At 52.0% G+C, this 22,047-nt stretch overlaps 1 protein-coding gene across 4 annotated transcripts in view; it reads right to left on the reverse strand.

Annotated features, from left to right (window-relative positions):
* Bcl11b (BCL11 transcription factor B) overlaps positions 1-22,047 on the reverse strand; it is a 91,815-nt gene that overhangs the window by 37,121 nt on the left and 32,647 nt on the right. For 2 of the 4 annotated variants that reach the window (XM_006971698.4, XM_006971697.4), the window contains exon 3: positions 15,843-16,058. The exons of the other annotated variants lie outside the window; for them this stretch is intronic. In XM_006971698.4, coding sequence (XP_006971760.1) covers positions 15,843-16,058 — 216 coding nt within the window. The remainder of the gene's footprint in view (positions 1-15,842; positions 16,059-22,047) is intronic. 4 annotated transcript variants of the gene reach the window in all.

Below are 22,047 nucleotides of genomic sequence, written 5' to 3' on the forward strand. Positions count from 1 at the left end.
TGGGCCCTCCATTCCAAATCTTTGTTTATTTTATGGAAAATTTAATGAGTAAACGAACTGCCTTTCCAGACTGCGTCTCTCATCACTTTCTTGGGCTTCTTCTTCTAACTCGTGAAAAGAGGAAACTTCAGCTTAATACAAGTAAATGAAGTTGAACCCCTGCCCACCCCCGCTCCCCACATCCCAAAGAGAAGTGTTATTCCAAACTCAGAAACCACACTCTATATCCCATTCCAAACCCAAAGCCTTTCTCGTTGCAGTCACCGGCTTCCACTCACTGATTCCCCACCCCACCCCCATCACCCGAGGTCCCAGAACCTCTTCCTAGCCAAGGATTCAGCATCAGGTGAGCTGCAGCAACTCTCTGAAGGAAGAGAAATAAAAGCAAAGTGCCCCTCCCAACCTCTGAACTTCAGAGGCTGCCCCCAAAGCTGCAGAGACACAATTCAGGTCCATTTGACAGCTGCACTTCCAGAGACCAGTGTTCTTCAACTGTGCCAACCTGCCCTTGTTCCGGACTAGAGCCAACAGCCGACACCATATGAAACAGGCTCCTGACTGGGCTTCTGCTTTGACCAGGGCTCCAGGAGCCCCCAGAGACAGCCTAGGGCAGCCAGACACTGGGCAAGGCATGCGGGGTCCACAGGCAGATGAAACAGAACACAGTTGGCATCAACAGGGACCCACAACGAAGGGGTAGAGGTGACACCAACCTAGTCCCAGGACCAGTAGGAACTTCCCTATCATGTCTGTAGCAATAGGTGAGCTTGGACCCGAGAAGTCACAGAAAGAGGAACACACAGCGCGGGAAACTTGATATCATGGCCACAGTATTCTCCACTTCCTCACCAGCCTGGCTACTTTTTCCCAAAGCAGGTCCAACCACCACCATCCCAGTGACACTTCTCTGCCTAGGTCTCTTCTCTGATCATCAGGGATGTCTGGGTCCACCCCCCACCTGAGCAGAAAGCCCCCTGGGGGGAGCAAACACCCCCTCCCAGTTCTGAGACAGAGCTGGACTCCCATCTCCTTAGAATTCACATGAGCAGCCAGACATGGTACCTTATCAACCAGACATTAATCATCCACGGCAATTAGATACCCAAGACCACGCACGGGGAATCTGATGAGCCCAGAACAGAGGAAGCCCAACACACCAAACAGAAACCCTGGGTAAGCAGCAGAGGGAGAGGAAGGCACAGAACATCCATGGCGGAGGGCTAGGCTACCAAGCGTCTGGTGGATTACCCCGCAGTGAGGTATAATTGCAAGGATTAGCATGAATGTGATGCTTCCCTTCCAAAAAAAAATTCGAGGAACGTCAAAACTATTCTCATCTGGGCTGGTGTGACTCATGTTTTTAATAGAAGAACTTAATTTTACTCGGGAGGAAAAATTGGGCTCAGGAAAACATTGTCTAAGAAACATTCATTTTCTACTCCGGACAACAGGAAACACCACCACCACCGCCCTGGAAGTAAAAATAAAGAACCTGAGCCAGTCTCCTAGACCTTGTCGTGAGCCATGAGGAGGTTCCCCCAAACGCCGGAACGGAGTGCGGTATTCAAAGGGAAAGTGGGGAGTTAAGTCAGACAGGTCCTAGCTCAGCCCAGTGGCCCCGGGCAAGGCCTGTCCCCTCTCTCTAGGACACATTCGGGTGGTACCTGTGGAAGAAACCTGGCAGTGTCACGCTGGAAACACTCCCCAGAGGAGCAGCCTGGATGACCAAGCACACAGACACACGGCTAAGGTGGATCTTTTTCCCGATCTCCAAGGATAGGATGACACCGCTCCCCACCTCTACAGAAGAGAGACAAGCCGCACACTGTGGCCATCTGGAATTGTTCCAGCTAGGAGGGCAGGGTGAAGCCACAGGGAGGCCGAGCCCAGGATACCGGCCCTTCCTACTCTGCTTCTCAGATTCCAAACATAGCATGGGGAACCTGGGACCGTGGGTCACCACACATTAGCTGCCTCTTCAGCAGAGGCCATGCAACAACCCCGTGTGTTCCCAGCTGGCATCTGCAGAGACCCCACAATGCACACCCTTCTAGTCTACCTCCCTTTGCTGGGGCTTCAATGAGTGACTAGGTTTCCATAAAATCTGAAGCTAGAGTGTGTGGGCAACAAGCTTCCCACAGCCTCTGCCCCTTTTCCTTCCCATTGGACCTTGTTACTCACATAGGCCCAGCAGGTCCCAGTTGGTGCTACCTGTCATCTTGAAGGAGAGAGATCATGGGAGCTGAGGGGACCTGCAGGACCCCAGGCACCCCACCTCCACATGTGAGAGGACTCTGCAGGTGAGTTTCCCGTCCGATGGTGCTGGGAAGGAGGATGCTATCAGATGCCTGTGTCACACATGCTGGGACTGAGGGATGCTGACCAAGGTCTCTGTCCTGCCCCACTGTCTCCAACCCAGTGAGGTTTCCCTCCCAGCCCCCACCCTGCAATTAAGAACAGATATGCAAATGTCCCTCCCCAAATCTTCCCCAGCCCTGCCCCAGCCAAGGGAGAGGCACTAATTTATAAGTTGCAGATAATGTCACCGACCATTCATCCAAATGTGTCACTAACATCCCATTAGACTGTAATTATTTTTTAATTAAAACTAAGAAAACTGGCATGCCTGCGCCGACTTTATGCATCTGTTATGGGTTAAAATAGCTTTTAAAAAATGTTTCAGAGACCACAGTCTATTGTGGCCGCGGCCTCTGCCAAAGAAAACGCAAGCTCGCTTATTTTCTCCATGGGGCGCAACAGTGCCTGTGTGTGCCGGCACAGAATCGGCTGGCCGTGAAAAGAATTCTAAATAAAACACAAACATGGAATTTGGCAACGCCACAGAAGCAAGCTTAAGACTAATTCCAGCATGCGGACGACGCTCACATAGTAAGTCTGGCTCCAGCATAAATGAAACCAGGCTCTGTAAAATACCACGGCAAGTCGGAGCCTCAGCTTAAAGAGACAGGACGCTGACTGCAGGTATCCGAGCTTGTGAAGCCAGCTCGAGCTGCTTCCATAAATCCATAGGTTATTAGCCGTTTGCATCCAGCCAATCCCTTCTTGAAGAGATGTGTATTAAAAAGAGAAAGGAAGGGGAGGTCGGCGAATGAAAACCATCACTTTGCACTTGACTTTCAGTGAGGAGGTTCTGGGGGTGGGGGTGGAGGGGGACTGCGTTCGTTATCTCAATTAGAGCAGAGAGGCTCCGAGACCTCAGACACACAAACTCAAAATGGAAGAGGGGCCAGCACGAAGCGGGTAGATGGAAGATGAGATGCCCAGAAAGGACGAACAAGGCTAGGAGTCGGGGCTGGCTGGAGCGGCACCAGAGGAACATCTCCACCCAGGAAACGGCCGCTGTGATGATCTCGGGGATGATAATTATAGTTATAACCACAATAAAATGTAACAGTGACACCCGGCCAGCTGCTGCTTGAGGCAGTGAGTGTGTCACAGCCGGGGAAGACTCAAAAGGAACGTTTCTGAAGTCCCCACGCCTCAGTTTCCCCATCTGTAAAGTGGGATTGATGGTCACGTCTTCTTCACAGAGGAGGGTGAGGGGTGCTGCCGTGAAGCTTGTGGTAAGCACGTGTGCTGTTGTCGTGGCTGACTGGGACACTCAGTTGGCACCATTCCCATTTTTCAGATGAGGAGACAGGCTCGCTCACCCCCCCCAAATCACAACTTGTCACAGCAGAAGGACCCACCATCCACTTCAGAGCCTTTGGTCTCCCTGCACACGCTCATGCGTAGCCACGCTCTGGACTGGTCACGATGTCTTGGCCCTAGGTACAGTGAACTTCCCAGCAGGCACTGGGAAGAGAAACTGTCTTCAGAGACACATTCACACCAAGGCCACAGCAGGCTGCAATGCTTAGCCATGTCAGCATGCACCGCAACCCAGGAAGAACATGCCTGTTCAGGAGACACTCCAGACAGACAGTACTGTCACATTCACATACAGATTCCCAGGACACCTACAAACAACACCAATATAAACACACATTGATATGCTCACACATATACAAACACACACATACTCACAGCTACACACCTACCTACAGACAGGCACACACACACACACACACACACACACACACACACACACACACAGGGCTTTTTATTACAGAGACTATGCCAGGCCCAATGACCCTGGCAGAGGCAATGGGAAAAATGGGGAGATGACATGAGGCCAAGTTTGGCTCCCAACAAGAAGGCTTAGAACCCTTACCCTCAAGCCCCAGTCTCCCTCAAGAGGCCTGCAGGTGTGCTGAGGTAGCAGGCTGGACTGATCTAACCACAAGCCCACCTTACCCACCCACCCACCCAGAGCTAAGCCAGCCGTCAATTGGTCAATGCAACAGCTACCTGTCCACGTGTGCTACCTGTCCCAGCTGCATCACCCACAGAAGCCACAGTCTGACTCTCCAGAACTATTCCTCCAGCAAACACACACTCAGCAAAGTAGGGCTGAGGACAGGACTCCCGTAACTCCAGACCCTGCTCCCCCAGGGGCTGTCACCCAACTTGTGACATCACTACATTCTGGTGGGCTCTGAGATGTTCTTCCTGAGATGATGCCCAGTGTCCTAGAAGACACAGGCTAAAAATACTCCAAGCTTCTCAGAGCTGGTTCACAAAAATAATTATGTTTTCTTTATAAAAAAAAAAAAAAAAAAAAAAAAAAAAAAAAAAAAAAAGATTATAGGCAAATGTGTGTCCGGCTATTTTAAGCTTCTATTCAACTCCATTAAATTTTTTTCTCATAATCATTACAGGCTTTTTGAACCCCCCCCCCAATTCCAAACACACCCACACTCTCTCTATACTCTTGACATGGGTTGGACTGGTGGGGACAGATGTGGCCACACAGCTTGCCACTGAGCCTGAGAAGAGCTGGCCAGAGGTGCCAGGCAGCTGAGAAGCATGACATTCCGGTGGCCATCTCATCAGGGACCAACTCGAGTTCAGCAGGGAAACATCACACAGTGCATAGAAGTGCCCCCAAAGTAACCAAAGTGGGGTTCCTGACCTGGAAGGGCCTAGAGTCCAACAGCGTGGGGCCATGCAGGGGTTTGGCTAGTGAGACCCAAAATGTCTGTGACTTAATCAGTAGAAGCCATGTGTGACCTTATTTAGAAAAGGGGTCTTTGTGGATAAAATTAAGGATTATGAAAGGAGACCACCCTGGATGGTCTAGGTGTACCCTTAGTTCATTGTCTAAAAGATGCGGCAGACGACCAAGGACACTATGCGGCCACACAGGTAGGGATTAAGGTAATGTGACCAGAGGCCAAGGGACTCCTGGAGTTACCTAAAGGTAGAGGAAGCGAGGAAGCACCCTCAGCCATAGCCTCTAAAGGAAGCCAACGCCTTGGCTTTGAACCTGTAGCTTCCTCAACACCCAGTTTGTGTTCATTTGCCACAGCCTGGCTCGAGACACTCACGAAGGGCATCAGAGAGAAGGCACAGCCCTGAGCAATCATCTTTGCAGACGTCTCATAACTAATGTGCCAGTCTACAAAGGACCCAAGGCCACTCACTGGACACCCTTCCTCCAGTCAAGGGAATGAGGCCAGCAAGAGGATCCCTTGAAACAGAGAAAACCCTGGGGCTCAGAGAAGGCAATGTGTTACCCTTTGCTGTCTGTGAAATCAGACAGTGAAAATCATCTGATTCACCTAAGAGTCTTCCCTGAATCTTCATGCTGGGTGAATGTTTAGCTGCCTGCTTACAACCAGCTAACTGAGAAGACAAAGTTATCATGAGGGGAGTTAAGGGGCTGAGACCCTCACAAAATATTAAAGCAGGTAACTCAAAGCAATGCTAGGCCTGAGTCAGTGGGGCCTGGTTCAAATCATACCCAGGGTGCACTATGTCCCTTCAGCTGGTTCCCATTTCTCCGAAGAACGACTTCCTTGGCTTTAACCCCCAACAACTAGAGCCTTGTGCAGCGTGAGCAGGGAATAGAGAACGGGGCAGCCTCTGTGGAAAAGTCGGGCGACTGCCTTCAAACCAAACACAGAGTCATCTACGATCCAGCTATCCTGCTTCTAGGTGCACACCCGAGAGAACCTGAGGAGCACGTGCGCACCCAGGGTCACAATTGTAGCGTTCACATCAGGCGAGGATGGAGGCTGCCCAGTGCCCATCAATGGGTGAACGCGAGAGCAAATGTAACCCATACACACAAGGGAATGGTACACAGCCCTAGAATGGAAAGAAACTATGACACCTGCTACACCATGGATGAGCCAAGTAAAGACACACACACACACACACACACACACACACACACACACACACACACAGTCCAATTCATGCCACCTTGGAGCTGTGGCTTTCATACAAACCGGAAGTAGAACGGTGGTTGCCAAGATGGAGTTATTGTTTAATGGGAGACTGAATTCTGTTGGAGACAAGACAATTCCAAAGATGGAAGGAGGTGATGGCCACATCGTGGCGATGTACTCAGTACAACTGGAGCGCACACTTAAAAACAGTCAAAAAAAAAATGAGGGTAGGGTTGCCGCTGAGTGGTAGAGCTCGCCTCAGCAAGTCCAAGGCTCTGGATTTAGCCATCAGCAGCGGCAGTGATAGCCACCTACCAAAACTGTAAATCTTATATATATGTCATCCACAATAAAAAATACTTCGGGTGGGATAACTACCCGACGGGAGGCAGGTGGATCTCTGAGTTTGAGGCCAGCCTGGTCTACAGAGCAAGTTCCAGGACAGCCAGGGCTACCCAGAGAACCCATTTTTTCTCAGGGTGGCGTGGGGATATTTCATGGCCCTCCCTACCTTTGAACCATTGTGACACTCAATTCGTCAGGCGCTGAGAAGGTCATTCAGTGGATACGGTGCTTGTCTAACGTGCACAAGACCCGGAGTTTGCTCTCCAGCACCACGGACACTGGGTGTGGTGGCTCACGACTGTAGTGCTGGCACTGAGATAGAGGCAGCAAGTTCAAGGCTAACCTAGACTACATGAGACCCTCTCTCAAACACGAAATAAAACAAAAGTCTGAGGCCACCAATCGAAGGTTTCTTTTATGATTCAATACAGAATAAATGAGCTGGTTAATAAAAACACAAAGAAATTCCGGGTGACAGCACCAAGTCTGAATTTCACCAAGGCCAGGTTAATATCAGCTGGAGTCACAGACACATACACCCACCCGGCAGGGCAGGCCTTACCCCATCAGCCAGTCGCAACCTTATTAAGAAAGGCAATAATTAATGTCCCGCTTTACGAACCGATCCCATCTGCCTGTTTCTGCAGACAGTGACTTCGGTTTCGCATTAACCTCCTCGGAGAAGACCCGAGCCCTCCGACCCCTTCTACAGAAACCATAAAATATAGATGGTCCTATTATCCTGGGCCCCCTAGGAGGGCCATGATTCATGTTTGTGTCTCTTCCTACTTGTACCTGCCAGGTAGAAGCTTGCCGGGAAGCCAGCGGCACCCAGACTCCGAAAAGCCCTCATCCAACACATCGTTCCATACCAGCCATGCTACACCTTAGATGCCAGTGTCTCCTTCACCTGTGCGTTCTGGGAGAGGTCTGAACACAAAACTCAGAGGGCCCCCACCAAGGACCTCGTGTGCACTGGGACTGTGGAGACGACCGTCTGACCGCCACCTGGTGGGCCCGCTGCAAGACCAGTGAGAAGGGGAGGTAAAGGGTGCTGCCTCCACCGCCTGTGACCATATTCCGAGGTGACGTGCCACCTCCTGTCACTTCTTAAATAATGTCCAGAGAGGGGACCACAGAGCTGGCCAGGACACGGGTCCTCTACGTTCTAATAAGGACTGGAAAGCATACGGAGGGACCCCACCCCCACCCCCACCCCCATGGCTTCTTCCCAACACTGGATTGAACTGGCCGGTCTCGACTGTGTTTGGATAAACTGTATTTCATGGTTTCAACTACTCGGAGTTCACGGTAACCCACCGACAGGGGACAGCCTTTCTCCTTCTGCCCCTGCCGCAGATTTGGAAAACATGGGCCATTTTATTCACCTCAGCAAGCTCAAGACTCTGGGTTCAGTCTCTAGCAATAGACGAGGGAGAAAACAAAAGAAGTCAAAACCATAATTCTTATGTGTACTTATAATTACATATTAAAAAAAAACACGATCATGTCCTTGTACCAATGCAATACTTAATGTGTCGTGTCCCCCCCCAAGCCATCTCACAACAGCACACTCAGTTTCTCCCGGAGTGTGGGGTCTGATTCTGCAGAGAACGAAGAAAGCAAGCAATTCTCCCCTCCCCTACCTGACTACGGACCTGCCCTGCAGCTGCTCACCTTTCTGGGGCCCCAGAATGTCCACCGGTGTCCTGTGGCCATGCACATGCAGGACCTGCCACAATCACAGGAGAGGCAGGCCGGATTCCCACCCAGACACCAGAAGCCCAGGCTTAGGGCAATTTGCCAAAACAGTCTGGGGGGGGGGGGCTCCACCTCTCTTCCTCAACACTCTCCTTCCTTCTATCCCTCTAAGTCCAGTCACACATGAGGGGCCAAGTCAAAGCGGCCACTGTCTGAGCAGGATGGAGGGGCAGCCATCCCCACCCCCACCCTCAGGAATCTCTAGCACATTCTGGTTCTCACACACCCAAGGGTCCCATTTCTAGGCCAGGGTCAGACACACATGTGGTCAGCAAAATGGAGAACCCAGGGGACACTCTCAGGGACTACATCCAAGTATCAGCTGGTTTCTTACCAGCATGCTCCATGTATGTTAGGCAGGTCCAGGCAGCTGCCGCGGCCCAACAGAAATGGAGAGGGGATGGACAGAAGCACAGCTTCAAGGCCGAGCAGCCATCGGCCCCCCATCAGCCCGCCCCTCTGCGGGTTTGGTGCTGTGTGATCTCAAATGGGTAGCCTGTGCTCCCTAAGAGCACACTCAAGTGGGATGAAGGGGTACCTCTTCTTGGAGGATGAGGACAAGATGTCAGGCAAGGGCCAGGGCCGATGCACAGTAGGTTTTGTAGGTAACAGCAGCAAGTCCTAAAAGCACTGAGAGTGATAGAGTGGTGGTCCTTGCTCCCCGTTTCATTCACGCTAAGAAACTGGCAGGCAAGGATTGCCAGAGCCAGTAGACCAGCCATCACAGGGTCTCTGTACCCGAGGTCACCCAGCCTGCTAGCCCATGCCCCAGCAACACCCTGACAGAAGTTTCTCAGCGCCCTCCCAAAGCGAGTATTTTTACCCCGTTTGACAAGCGGGGAAGCTGAGGCTCAGAGAAGGGGAGCAGGCAGCCCTAGGGTCCTGCACTCATGCCCATTAGCACCAAGACTGGGACCAAGGATGTCCTAGGTCCGGGGCTTCCTTTGTTAACACATGTGGGTCATGTAAGCTTAATTCAAACAAGTCTACGCTGCAGTTCCCAGAGACTGGACAGCAGCCATAGAGGCCGAACAGAGACATGCATGAGAGTGCCTCACAGCAGAGGCAAAAAAAAAAAAGTCCCAGGACAACATATATGGTTTATTGCTGTCAACATGCTACCTGCTGCCAAGTCCACTGCACAGGGCATCCAGCCTGGCGGCAACACAGAAACTAGTTTTTTAGCATCTCCCTTGGATAACAGGTGTCCTTCACTAGTTCTCAGTGTGAACTCAAGGGGGTTCAGAATGCTGGCTGGGGATGTGGCACCATCAGAAGAGTGCTTGCCTAGCATGCAGGAAGTCCTGGGTTCAGTCCTTAGCACAGTATAAAACAGGGCCTGGTGTTACGGACCTGAAATCCCAGCACTCCAAGTTAAGACAGTAGAATCGAAGGTCAAGGTCATCCTCTGTTTCAAAGTGAACTCAAGGTCAGCCTGGGATACAAGAGCTGCTGTCTCAACATAAAGAGAGAGGCGGTGTGGCCTAGTGGCCAGAGCTCCAGAGACATAGAGCCAAGTCAGCTCTGCCAGTCGTTTGTGTCGCTTACGGCGTCCTCCTCACTGCCTGGCTCGGTTTCCCCATCTAGATATTGAAGGGGGTCAGATGAGATGTCCGATGAGGACCCCAATCCTGCCTCATCAGGGGTTGATCTGAACCCCTCGGGTCATGTGTGGCAAACTCCTTTCGGGATGGGATCCCCTCCACATGGAGGGTGGTGCCCAGCCTCTCCCACCACTGTCAGACCCCCTCTCAAGGAGCCTATGGCTGCCTGAGCTCTGAGGTCTCTGATGTCCACAGCCAGCGCGGGGTCTTCACATCCACTAACTGCTGGAAAGTGCTGCATCCAGCGCTGCATTAAAAATTAATTACACATGCTATTTTATTGCCAGTCCATAATGTAATGAGCACCAGCTGTGCTAAACAGCCAAACTCCTTTTTAAGACAGCTATAAAAAAAAAAAAAAAAAAGGAAGAAAGAAAGAAAAAGAAACTGCTCTTCCAAATGCCTCTCCCGTCAGAGCAGAAAAACAGCAACATCTTGTCCAGATCCGAACAGAATTCTTTGATTTAGCTCTGCCTTCGGAAGGGCCGGCGGAGGGTGGCATGGTGTCTGCAGAGGGCGCAGCGGCGTCTGTACGGCTGGGATGCTGACCCCTTTCATCTGAAGGCAGTCGCCCCAGTGAGTCCGGCCCTGACTGGCCAGCCCTAGGCTCTCCCCTGACCCCACTCCCCAGCTGCTCTGGGCCCCTGTTGGTGCTGAAAGGTGTGATTTGCCGGTGACATGGACAGTGGCCTTTTTCTGGAGTCCCACCAAGTACTTGTCAACCTCGGCTGCCTCCACCAACATGAACACGGGCTTCCCGAACCCCAGGAGTCTTGCAGCTCTCTAATGGCCTCTACTGGAATGCTTCTAGTCAGGGAAGATAGCAGGCAGGTCCTGGGCAGGCACTGGAAGACAGCAGTTACAAGTGGGGCCACCCCAAGATGGCACAGACACCAGTGGGTCCAAGGAACCAGCCCCCCAGGAACTGCCAACCATGCTGTTAATGTCAGTCATCGGGTGAGACCACCAATGTCTTGGTTGTATAGACATTGTGAGGGGACAAATGATTAATTGAATTTTGTTTTTTGAGACAGAGCCTCACATAGGCCAGGCTGACCTATGAAGTTGACGTGTGGCTGAGGTTAGCCTTGAACTTCTAATCTTCTTGCTTTCATTTCCCAAGTGTGAGAATAACGTGCTTGCGCCACATACCTGCTTTACACAACAACGTGGTCCTAGGGAGTCGCATGCATGCTAGGCAAGCACTCTACCACCTGAAGTACATTCCCAGTAGGGCTCTCTACATTTTTAATAATTGCACTGAGCCAGCCCCATTGACACAGGACCTGGTGAGCTCAGAAAGCACCCCTCACCCCAAAAGCATTGGAGCCCACACGTGTGTCTGCTACCTGTCCCCAGAGGTTCATTACGCACCTCCCTCACACTCAGTTCCCTACTACACCCTCATGGCCCTCCTCCTTCTGGTCTCCATGGAGGCTCAAATGCCCCCCCCTCCGCCCAGCACCCAGTACACCACACCCACCAGTGCAGACCAGGGAGAACTGCCAATCTCTGTCCCCTGGGAGAGCGGCTGCCCTGTGAGCCCCTACTGCTAATCAAACCCAGTCCAGAAAGAAACTGCAGCTCCATCTTCATTTTGGTATGAAATGTGCAGCGCGCAGACCATATCATTAACATAAAACTTCCAGAAATAAGGCCACTTTCCAGACAGACTGTATTAATTGCATCAAGCCTCCTCAGCTAGGGTGGTCTGAACCTAAGCATCCCATTGGAGGGCTCCAGTTATAAAAACCAACACAAAACGAACACTGGGATATAATTGAAGGAGGAGAAAACGATAGATTCTACTGTTAAAGCCTACTATTTACTTACAGGTATTCTTTTATCTTTATTGTCCCTTTAACCCATGCCAAGAAACCCCAGACTAGTTAAATAACACAGCAAGCACAATTTCAGTAGAAAAGTAAATTGAATTTAACTTTACAAGATTGCCCTGTGATTTCAGCATATCCTAATGACTGCAACTGACTCCCTCTATTAAATCCAAACACTTCCACTTCCCTGAGCCTGGATGCTGTGTGTTCTTGCATGAGACCTTGAACTTCGCCAAGCACATGCATTAATCACTCTGGCTGATGACCATTTACAGCTTCTAAATATGCAATGAAGTTTCCCAGTTCCCATTCCACCTCCTAACGCTGGTGCATGATGGAGCTAGCCAAGAGGCTAAATGCTTTTAAGCATGGAAACCAGGGATGCGGTTTAAAGGAAGCTCCCACCCGGTGCCAGATACGTAATGCCATCAGGTTGCGAAACCCCTTCTGCTTGCATATGAATCATACCGTCTGTGGGGCTTGTTACATGCAGAGCGTTGTTCTGAATATCTGCCCCAAATGACCTCATGAAAAATCCTCCAAACAAACATAGAGCATGCCCTATACTTATGCCCATTTCACAGATGAGAGAATGGAGGATCAGAGAGGACAGGAAATGACTTGGGTGAGGCCACATGGCTAGCTATATATGTCACTCACTAAGGCAGCCTGATACATTCTGAAGGCCACTTTTTGATCATGATGCCTTCAGAGCAGGAAAGGACTGAGGACAGGATGGAGCCCAGTAACTTTCAGCTGTCACTTGAGTATCCTTGGAGACTCTATTCAGGCCCAGACCCACAAAAGCCCAACCCGCTTTAGTCCACAGATCCACTCATGGAGCATTACTGTTCAATATTACATTCATATATGTGGGGGGGGTGGGTAGCAGGAAAGGGGGTGAGGCTTAAAGAGGACAATGACATGTTCAAGGCCTCTGGTCCTTGGATGGCACGGGGCAGGGCAGTTGACTGTGGCTCTTGATTGCACAGCCTCCTTGATAATTCTGAGAGATGAACTTTCAGTTGCCAAGAGCACCTTGACTCGTAAAGTCGCATAGGATCTCTGCAGAATCCACAGGACAATGGGCCCCTGTGCCCCTTCTCCTGGCTGTGAGCATCTGAGAGAAGCATGGGTGAGGGGTCCCAGCAGGACCTGGGTGCATCTGGGTAGCTCTCTCTCCTATGAAATCACACCCTTCTATAAATAACCCAGAGTGTGTTTGTGGGCATGCAATTAACCTGTGTGAAGCTCAGGCCTCCTGAGTTAATTTGAAGAGAGAGGTTCAAAGCGCCCTGATCAGAAGAGGGACGGAGCGCACTGAGTACCGAAGCGCTCGGTCTTTGTGGCCCCTCCTTCCTCGAGGGTTCCTGGTGACTTTATGCCTCCTCTGCAGCTACTAATTAAACAGGCACTAAAAACACTTCAGCAAGCAGCCCAGTGCCAGGAACAGAACCAAAGGGACAAAATCCACTGGAAGAAGACGCTTGACTGTGTCAAAATGTATCAGAAAACACAGCACAGCGGTACGGCCTGATGCAGGCTAAGTTAACAAGGCAGAACCATGGCTAAGAACAGCACCGGGTATGGGACAAAGAATGGGAAGAAGAAAAAGAGCAGATCCCTCAGGAGCCAGCTCCTAGAGAGGTCCCGGGGCTCAGACCCTCACTGCTGCCCCCGTCCCCAGGACCGCAATCATCACACATGGACAGGGCCCTGAGGTCTACGGTGGCCTCTGTAGGACACATGAAGCAGGTGTCAGATGGGAGCCACTTCCTCTCTATGGTCTTCCCTCCCCTCCCCTCCGTCTCAGGATAGACCTCCATGCCCACACTGTAAGCTGTAAGGTAAGCAAGGGACCCACGTACTTGACTCTGCCTGTGTCTGCACACCGCCTACCAACGACGTGCCTGAGGACCTACAGTGAACTAAGGAATGAGCGGGTTTGAGCTGTGAGACCTCGAGGCTCTGAAGCTCACCTCTATAAAGTGGGAAAGTAAAGCCTCAGCGCACGCACACATGCCTAGCACACGATGGGCAGCTACACTAAGAAAACAAGTGAGGACAGACAGCAGACGCCCCTGGCTGCCAGGACCCTGCAGACTTCGTCTGTCCTCCACTGCGGCTAAGCAGAGGTCATGTGGCCAACTGAGCTAATCCCCAGGACTAAGCCCAATTCTTGAAGGGGCCTCAGCCATGGCCTCCCGGCCCTTGCCCCTCCCGCTCACTTATGAAATGGGGACAGGAATGGCTCCTGCTCTGCACTTGACACAAAGGTACCAGGAGAGCCCTGTCAAATCAAAGGCAACTCAGTCCTCCACTTTGGCAGCTCCTAAGGAGGGCCAGCAGAGGGTTAAGCACACCCCAGTGGCACACGAGACACAGAGATCATGTTTCTACATGCAGAACTTGACCGAGTCTAGCCACAAACACTCAGGCTGAGCTTTGAAAGTGCAGCCCTCCCCCCTAAGTGGGTGCAGGGCTTCAAGGCCGCAGCACGCATTACAGGGATCCAGAGAACAGGTCAGCTGCCCTGACCAGCAGGCACTCCAAGCTTGGTGAGCAGAGTCTCCCACAGATTCCCAAAACAGATCTTCCAAGCTCCATGAATCCTCGGTCGCCTTGGGGATCAGGCTGGCTAGGAAGGGAAGCCTTGGGAAGCAGGCTAGCCAGGAAGGAAGCCTTGTAAGCTCTTTCAACTCTTCCCTGGGGGATTTTTGGCCTCTACTTTATGCACTCAAGACATTAGCCCAGTAAGGAACCAGAACTCCTGGTCCTGGATATCAGAGCCAATGACATAACCACCTGTCATAGCGGGAATATGGGGGGGGGGGGGAGGTACTGAAGGCTGCAGACCAACCAACTGGCAGAGAGGCCAGGGAGGTCTTACCCTGGAGCAGGGGCTACTTGTGGCCGTGTGCAAAGCCAAATCTCCAGTAAGAGAGGTCCCGGAGACAGTGTCAAATGAAAAGCAAAACCTGCCCAATAAGAGATTTTTTTTTCTTTCCCAGCTTGAGTCGAGAGAAAGCTTGCAACGTGCCTGGCAATGAAGCAGGGACAAACTGAATGTGGCCAGCCCAGCGCTGCAGCCACCCTCTCCCTCCCTGGCCCTGGCCACGGAAACCAGGCCACAGCTGCTCGCCACGTGAGTCTGTGTCAGCATCCTGGCTCCCGAAGCCACAGTGTGTTGCAAACCAGGCCCCACCAGGAGGCTGCAGGGAGGGCCTTCTCTCCTCGACCTCGTGGGGACCCCAGGCCACAGACGTCTGTCTGCGTTTGCAGGGAGACAGAGCAAGGGGGCAGCGGAGGTACTGTCAGCACCTGGCTGTGGCTTCCCTTTGTGTACCAGGTGGCTCCACTGGCCTGCAACAGCAGCAGAGGGGACTGGAGCAGGTCTGGGGTCTGCCCGGAGCTACCAACCTTCAGTCTCCACCCCAGACGCTCACAATGGTTCATTGCTACCCATGGCCACAGCTTTTTTTAAAAGGCTCCTCTTTGGGATGATTTTTTTTTCTTCCCTCTAAGTTAATGGGCAACACATTGTCCCAAAGAGAAAGTCAGCATTTTGAACGGCTCCGGCACTGTACACAGACAACCCAGGAATCCTCTCCTACCCTTGAGTGGGGTGGGTGGCAGAGCAGCCGAGGCAAGGGGCAGAAGAAAACCTCCCTCAGATGTTAAGTGTTATCCAATTAAACTTTGGCTAAACAGCCCAAAGAGATGAAACTTGGAGGTTGGGCAGTGCATTCTGGGAGGGAGACTCTCAGAATGTGGGGGTGAGGGGACACACGAAGGTGAGGGCCCCTGAGCCCCTGGGAACCGGCACGAGTTTGCGATTCGGCTGGCACCCTTTGCCACGTCCGCTGCCATCCCCCAAAAGGCGTCAGTGTGTGTGGAGGGGGTGCCTCTCCCCTGGGACCCCACCTTGGGTCCCCAGCTCTGCCCAGGGCACAGCCCGCCATCCCGGGAGCCCGCCTCCCCCACCGCAGCGGCTCTGTTACCTGACAACTGACACTGGCATCCAAAGGGAGCCTCCATCTGACCCTCACCCTGAGTCCCGTCGCCCGAGACGGGGCGTGCGCCACAGCAAGGCAGCGGGAAGCAGGGTGGGAGAGCGCCCAGGGCACGCAGAGGTGAAGTAATCACAGATGTGGGAGGGTGGGAGGAGGAGGCAGCTATGGGGGCCATCGATGGCAGCTGGGCAGGCCTGCACGGCCCTGGAGAAAAAACAATAGAAAAGACTGGTCAGTTGGGCCCTGGACTGTACTAGAGGCTTGGGGCACAGGAGGGGGCCTGGGGCACAGGGCTACAGTACAGCCCCCAGGAGGGTCTGGCCCCCAGGATACTAGCCCTACAAGGATGGCAACTGGGGCCCGAACAAGGGAGAAGGGGTCACCGGTGCACAGAGGACATTAGCAGAGGCTACCCCTGCAGCTGCCACATAGTTTCGGAGGGACCCTGCCTGTAGGGGCCTGTTGCAGGGGGTTAAGGCACAGAAGGCCTGTCAGGGCCCCCACTCCCAGTTAAGAGTCCCTGGGCAGGGTCTTTCGGAACAAACCAGAGAAGGCTTCAGTTGAGGATTTGTTCTCTCAAGCGATGAGCGACCCCTCTTTGTAAGAGGCAGGAAGCTGTACTGTATCAGTACAGGTTCTTTGGACAGGCCTGAGCCACCTCAAGTCTACCTCCAAGGGTCTGGACACTGATGAGCCAGCCTCCTGCCTTAGCTGATCACCTGAGGCCTCTCTCCAGACCCTGGCAAGCAGTACCGAAGCCCCAGCGGCCCACAAAAGGCCCTGACTTCCTCCTCCTTCCCCTACCACAAGAAAACCTAGCATGGCCCAGACGCCTCTTAATGTCTTCACCTTGGCTCAGGAGTCTCCTCTCCCTCCTCGGACAGCCAGTGACAGCCATGAACAGGAGGGAGGGTTGGGGGGCCCGCTGCCTTGCCCCCACCCAGCCCCACGGGGAACCTCCACTGCCAGCAAGACCTGGGTTTGATTTGGCCGTTTATCTTACATGGTTAAGAGACCACCAGGGCAAAACATTTGTGTGAAGGCCTTGCCAAAACCACAAGTGAAGAAGCCCAAATTCCCTGGGTAAATAATTGAGCAGAGAAGCATCAGAGAGACAAGAAAATATCCACAAGATGATGGGCAGCTAAACCTCACCAGCTCTGCAGGGGAGGCCGAAGTCTCACCCCCCCCCCTGGCACCTGCAGACCTGCACAGGTGGGCATCTGCCTACTCCACGGCCACCACGGGGAACTCCCTCCTCCCAGGAGAGCCACAGAACCATGCCAGCCTACTGGGAGGCAGACCCTGTCAATTTTCTCCAATCCAGCTTTCTAACATGCTCCTGGGCACAAGACGGAGGATACCCATTGCACAGGCCCAAACAGCTGCCATAGCCGCAGAAATAGCAAGCCTTCACAGTCGCGGGTCTCCTCAAAACCCCACTGCCCATGTGTAAACAAAGGATGAAGGTACTCAGGGCATTTGAGAAGCACCCCCAGCTTGAAGCTCACTGATGTCCAGCCCAGAAACCAGTGCCAGCGCTGACACTACTCAATCCCACTGAGGTAGTGATATATTCAAATGCTCCGGATGTTTCCGGGTTGGCACATCCCCCCAGAAAGGCGTGGTCAATAAGCCCAAGGATGGTCCCAGTGCCAAATGTAGGGCACAACGCCACACCACAGTTTTCTTATGGGACTCAAGCAAAGACAATGTGAGGCCAGTGCCACCCGGCTCCCCTGGAAGGCCCGTGCTTGCCTCAAAGCTCACTGCATGAGACACTGTACTTCACCCTGTCCACTAATGGCCTTGAATCCCTCCCTGGGTAGGTCCCCCTTCTAGACCACGGAGAGCTCAGGATCACCAGAAGCCATCACAGTGAATTTGCACTAAGTGATAAGACAACCACCATGTGTAACAGGGAGGGCCACCTCTCACTCCCAAACAGAGCCTCAAGAGGAGGGACATGAAAGCAATAGGGTCTCCAAAGCCTGCAGCCGGGGTAGGTAGAGTGAGCAGGGTTCCTTGTATCCTGAAGCCAGGAGCCACATGGGGGTGGAGGAAGACTGAGCCCCCGGGACCTCAGCACATCCATCAGTGAAAGCAGCAGGTTTCTGGGTTCTACAGAGGGCCCTAACTGGGTTCTACAGAGCACCACGTGTCACGGCTGAAGGCCAACAGGAGCTCCTCGGAGTTGACTCTGATGGGAAGAATGGCCAAGGAGCAGAAAGGAGATGTCATGCGGCCTCAGCCTGGAAGGATGTCACCGGAGCTGTTCCAGGGTCTGTCGAGATGAAGTCACAACACCCACACCAGCTGGTAACACTCTGGCTAGACAGGTGGCCACAGGGTCTCATCAGACATGACGACCTCGCTGAAGTCTACCTGCTCCAAGGGCAGGAGGGCGTGGGTCCCCTATGGGACTGTTAGAACAACCTCTTCCCCACAGGAAGTCCCCTCTAGACACAGCTCACCTCAGAGCTTTGCACACAGAGGCACCTCTGACCTCCAGCTCCCACAAAAGCTGAGTGAGAAGCCCCCATCCTATAGTTCTCTGGGGAGCTCCTGGGCAGGCAAACCATGGAGCCCGAGTAGTGATGACCAGGGGCTGGGGGGCAGTGGAGACTGAGGACCAACCGGTTACAGGGTCATTTGGGGGTGTGATAATTAAACCGTAGTAACGGCTGTGCAACACTGTACATAAACCCAAAGCCACAAATGGGACAAATTGAGCAAGTCTCACAATGTGAGAATCTTTCTATCTAAAAGAAAATTACCGGTAAGGACCATGTCTCTGGGCCTGTCCCTGCCCTCTTCCCAGCCTCAGCCTTCTACTGGGAGGAAAGCTGGCCTTGAATCTAGAACACAGACAGCTCCTGAGACCTACTAACAGATTATGCACCTGACATACTCAAGAGGAAGAGACAAAGACAGAAAGACTGACAGGGATTTGGTCAGAAGCAGAAAAATGGGTCCAAATTCCTCCTCAGCCATTTGCTAGCATGTGACCTAAGGTGGTCACTTTTCAGGCAGCATGCAGCCAGAGCCAGCCACCTAATAAACACAGCCACTGCTGTCCTTACCCTGAAACCTCATTTATTTCCAGGCCTGGAGCTTTCTGTTTTCTCTCTCTGCACCCTTCTCCCAGCATCCTGCCTGCTCCAAGCACCCTGGAAGCCTCTCCAGGACACCTTTTCTCCCAAGCTCTCCGGGCTGGGCTTCAGTGTTAACGGTCTCTTAGTATGCGGGAGGTCTTGGGTTCCGTTCCCAGCACTTCTAAAACAGCGAACAGAAGATGTGGGCCAGTGAGATGGTTCAGCAGGTTAGGGTTTTACCCCCCTCCAGAACCCACAGAAAGGCGGGAAGGAGAACTAATCCACGCAATGGTCCTCCAAGCACCACACATGCGCCACACCACACATGCGCCACACCACACATACCCACCCACGTTCATCATGTACACACAGACACAATAATGACATGCACAACACCATTTTTTAATTTTCTTTAAAAGACACTTGCTTTTGCAGCCTAACCCAGTCCAAACAGACCCACGTGCAGCAAGGGATGAGGCCAAGGGGTGCAGCCACTACTTCAGCGTCTAGGAGGCCAGCCCCTTAGTAATGAAACCCTAGCTGGCTCAATTTTTTTTTTTTTATCATAAAAGTATGTTTTAACTAGGAGGAAAGAAATGAAAAATTGATATTTGTATTATGCCGTGGTGTAAAGATTTCCTAGGGGATAGGGATATATTTACTGGCCCCTCTCAAAGACATGGAAACAAGGCTCCAACGTCAAGGTTAGGCAGCCTTCTTGGTATTCATGCCTCCTACGAAAGACTACGCAAAAGTCTCCCCAGAAGGCCTGTGGCGAGTTTGCTAAAACCCAAACAGGGGGCAAGATCACTGTTGATGCCTTCCTGGGGGTGAGGTACTCGGAGCGGGGCCCCGAAGCCCACCTCCCTCGCAAGCAGTCCCTGCAGATGCTGGGCTCCATGCCCTGCACATGCGCACTAACCAGCGACACGCCCACCGCCAGGAGCGTGTAGACACACACACAAAAAAATGCCTGGAACCGCCCAGTCCGGGTTGAGGGGAACCAAGTCTTCCCAGTGCAGCCTTCCTGGGGCGGCATCCTCGAGATGCCACTCTGCCACCGGGAGGTGGCAGATTCCATGTTCCTAGCCCGGGAGCTGGCCTGGCACACACCGTGCGGAGAGGTCTATTTTTCTCCCTACCGGTGCCTTTCAACGGATACATTTTTTTTTTTAAAGGCGAGAACTCCTACTGATGGTGCAGAAATGAGTCAGAGATCAAAGGAGACAGACAGCCACGCCAGCGCGTGTGAGCGAGGGACTCTGGCGAGGGAACCTGACAGTCCCCGCGCCCCTTCCCCCGCCCCCCCCCCTCGTGCCAAGACATTAATTCTCACAAGTCGGAGAAAATTACTATGCATGAATGCAAAAAGCATGATCAGGAGTAATTAACATGGCTTCATATGCAAATTTTATTAATGCAGAAGTACAAAGTCATTATGCAAATGAAACTTACGTCAACTCTCTTGACAAATATTCATCTCTGAGGCTCAAGTTTCTCTTTTTTTATTTATTTATTTAATTCTATCTCTTCCTCACCCCCCCCCCTTTTATTTTCTGTTTTGGGGTAGGGTTTTTTTTTTTGTTGTTGTTGTTGTTGTTGTTTGGTTTTTTGTTGGGGGGGGGGGGCTAGGGTGGGCCAGGAGGACTGGAGAGAGAGAGATGCGGTCCTAGCGTCCAGGGAGGAACCAGCGCACTCCAAGGGCTTTTGACAAGTTTGCTAAGTTGTTTTCAGCCAGAGAAATTTATTCTTGCATTGTTGATTTTTTTTTTTTAAGTTGTTGGCAGGTATAAGACAGCTCATAGGAGAAGGGAAATTTAAAAAAAAAAAAAAAAGCTATGGGCAGCAGGCAGCCAATCAAAACGCCAGAGCCAGTAATGAGGGCGATTGATGGCTGTTTGGCTTTTACTGCAGGGTAATGAACTAGAATCCAGTCTGAGGAGGGGGGAGAATATGAATATTCATGAGACTGTGCTCCTGCGTTTGATGATTAAAGAAATTTTTAATATTCAAATAAGCGCTTGCCAAGTGATTAACAAAGAAGAAGCACGCAGAAATATGGAAATGGGAACCGGGGAAGATTCGAGAGGCGAACATACTGTGCGGCGGGAGAGGCAGCCCCAAATTTCATAAACAAGATAGGCAGATAACCCAATTCGCATGCAGGCAAATAAAAACATTTGTTTCTGATCACTTAAATATTTTGCCAGCTACTTTGTCTTAAGGATGATAAAAATGCTGTGTATTAAGGGGGTAGAGAAAAATAACATGTAACCAAACGCATTGCTCATATTTAAGAATCATTACCCTGACTCTAGCCCGCCTCCCCCCAGCCCGACAGGAAATTAAGATTCTTTTTCCGGTTTAGTAGAGAGAGAAGATGGAGGTGAAGCCAGATTACAGTTGAAAAGCCAGAGCGTGTTCAGAGCCTGATGCTGTGGTGGTACAGAGCCTAGACAGCCACAGGCCGGAATATACGGCTGCTGGGCTGGTCCAGAGGCCCAAGGATTGGGGGACAGTGACGTCTGTGGAGGAAGGGCACTGGAGCCCACAGTCTGGACATCTCAGGGTCCCCTCTCACTGGCTCTGGTCTAAACACAGAAGTACGGAAAGCCAGCAGCCACGGAGGAGAACCTCCAAACCCAACTCCGCTAGATGGCTGCGGAGACTAAGTCCCACGGTGACGGCGCCACCACGGGTTCACAAGGAGGCACATAATAACGGTATTAGCTGGTAAAGTGATCCTGCAGTTAAAATTCATCTAATTAGCAGCCAATGACATCCATTTTGGCAATTTCCTATTTCAAAGGGGTGGCGTGCCACCTTAATGGAGACAGGCCCGGGTAACTCACCAGACGAGGCCTGGGCCTGCCATCGATAGTCTCTCCCCCGCTCCTTTCTTAGTGGGAGGGAGTAACTGAGACGGGAAAACCAGAAATGATTCTGAGGAAGCCTCTCTGTCAGTCACCGTCAGAGCTCCCTAGGTCTGGGCAGCAAAACTCAACAAGTAAATTCTTTTATTCTTTCATCGTAAGAAATAAATCGTAATGATAAAACAAAGCAGGAAAAAAAAAATCTAGGCCTCTAATGAACTCTAT

The sequence above is a fragment of the Peromyscus maniculatus genome, chromosome 14 (genome assembly GCF_049852395.1).
Source record: "Peromyscus maniculatus bairdii isolate BWxNUB_F1_BW_parent chromosome 14, HU_Pman_BW_mat_3.1, whole genome shotgun sequence".
NCBI classification, from domain to species: domain Eukaryota; kingdom Metazoa; phylum Chordata; class Mammalia; order Rodentia; family Cricetidae; genus Peromyscus; species Peromyscus maniculatus.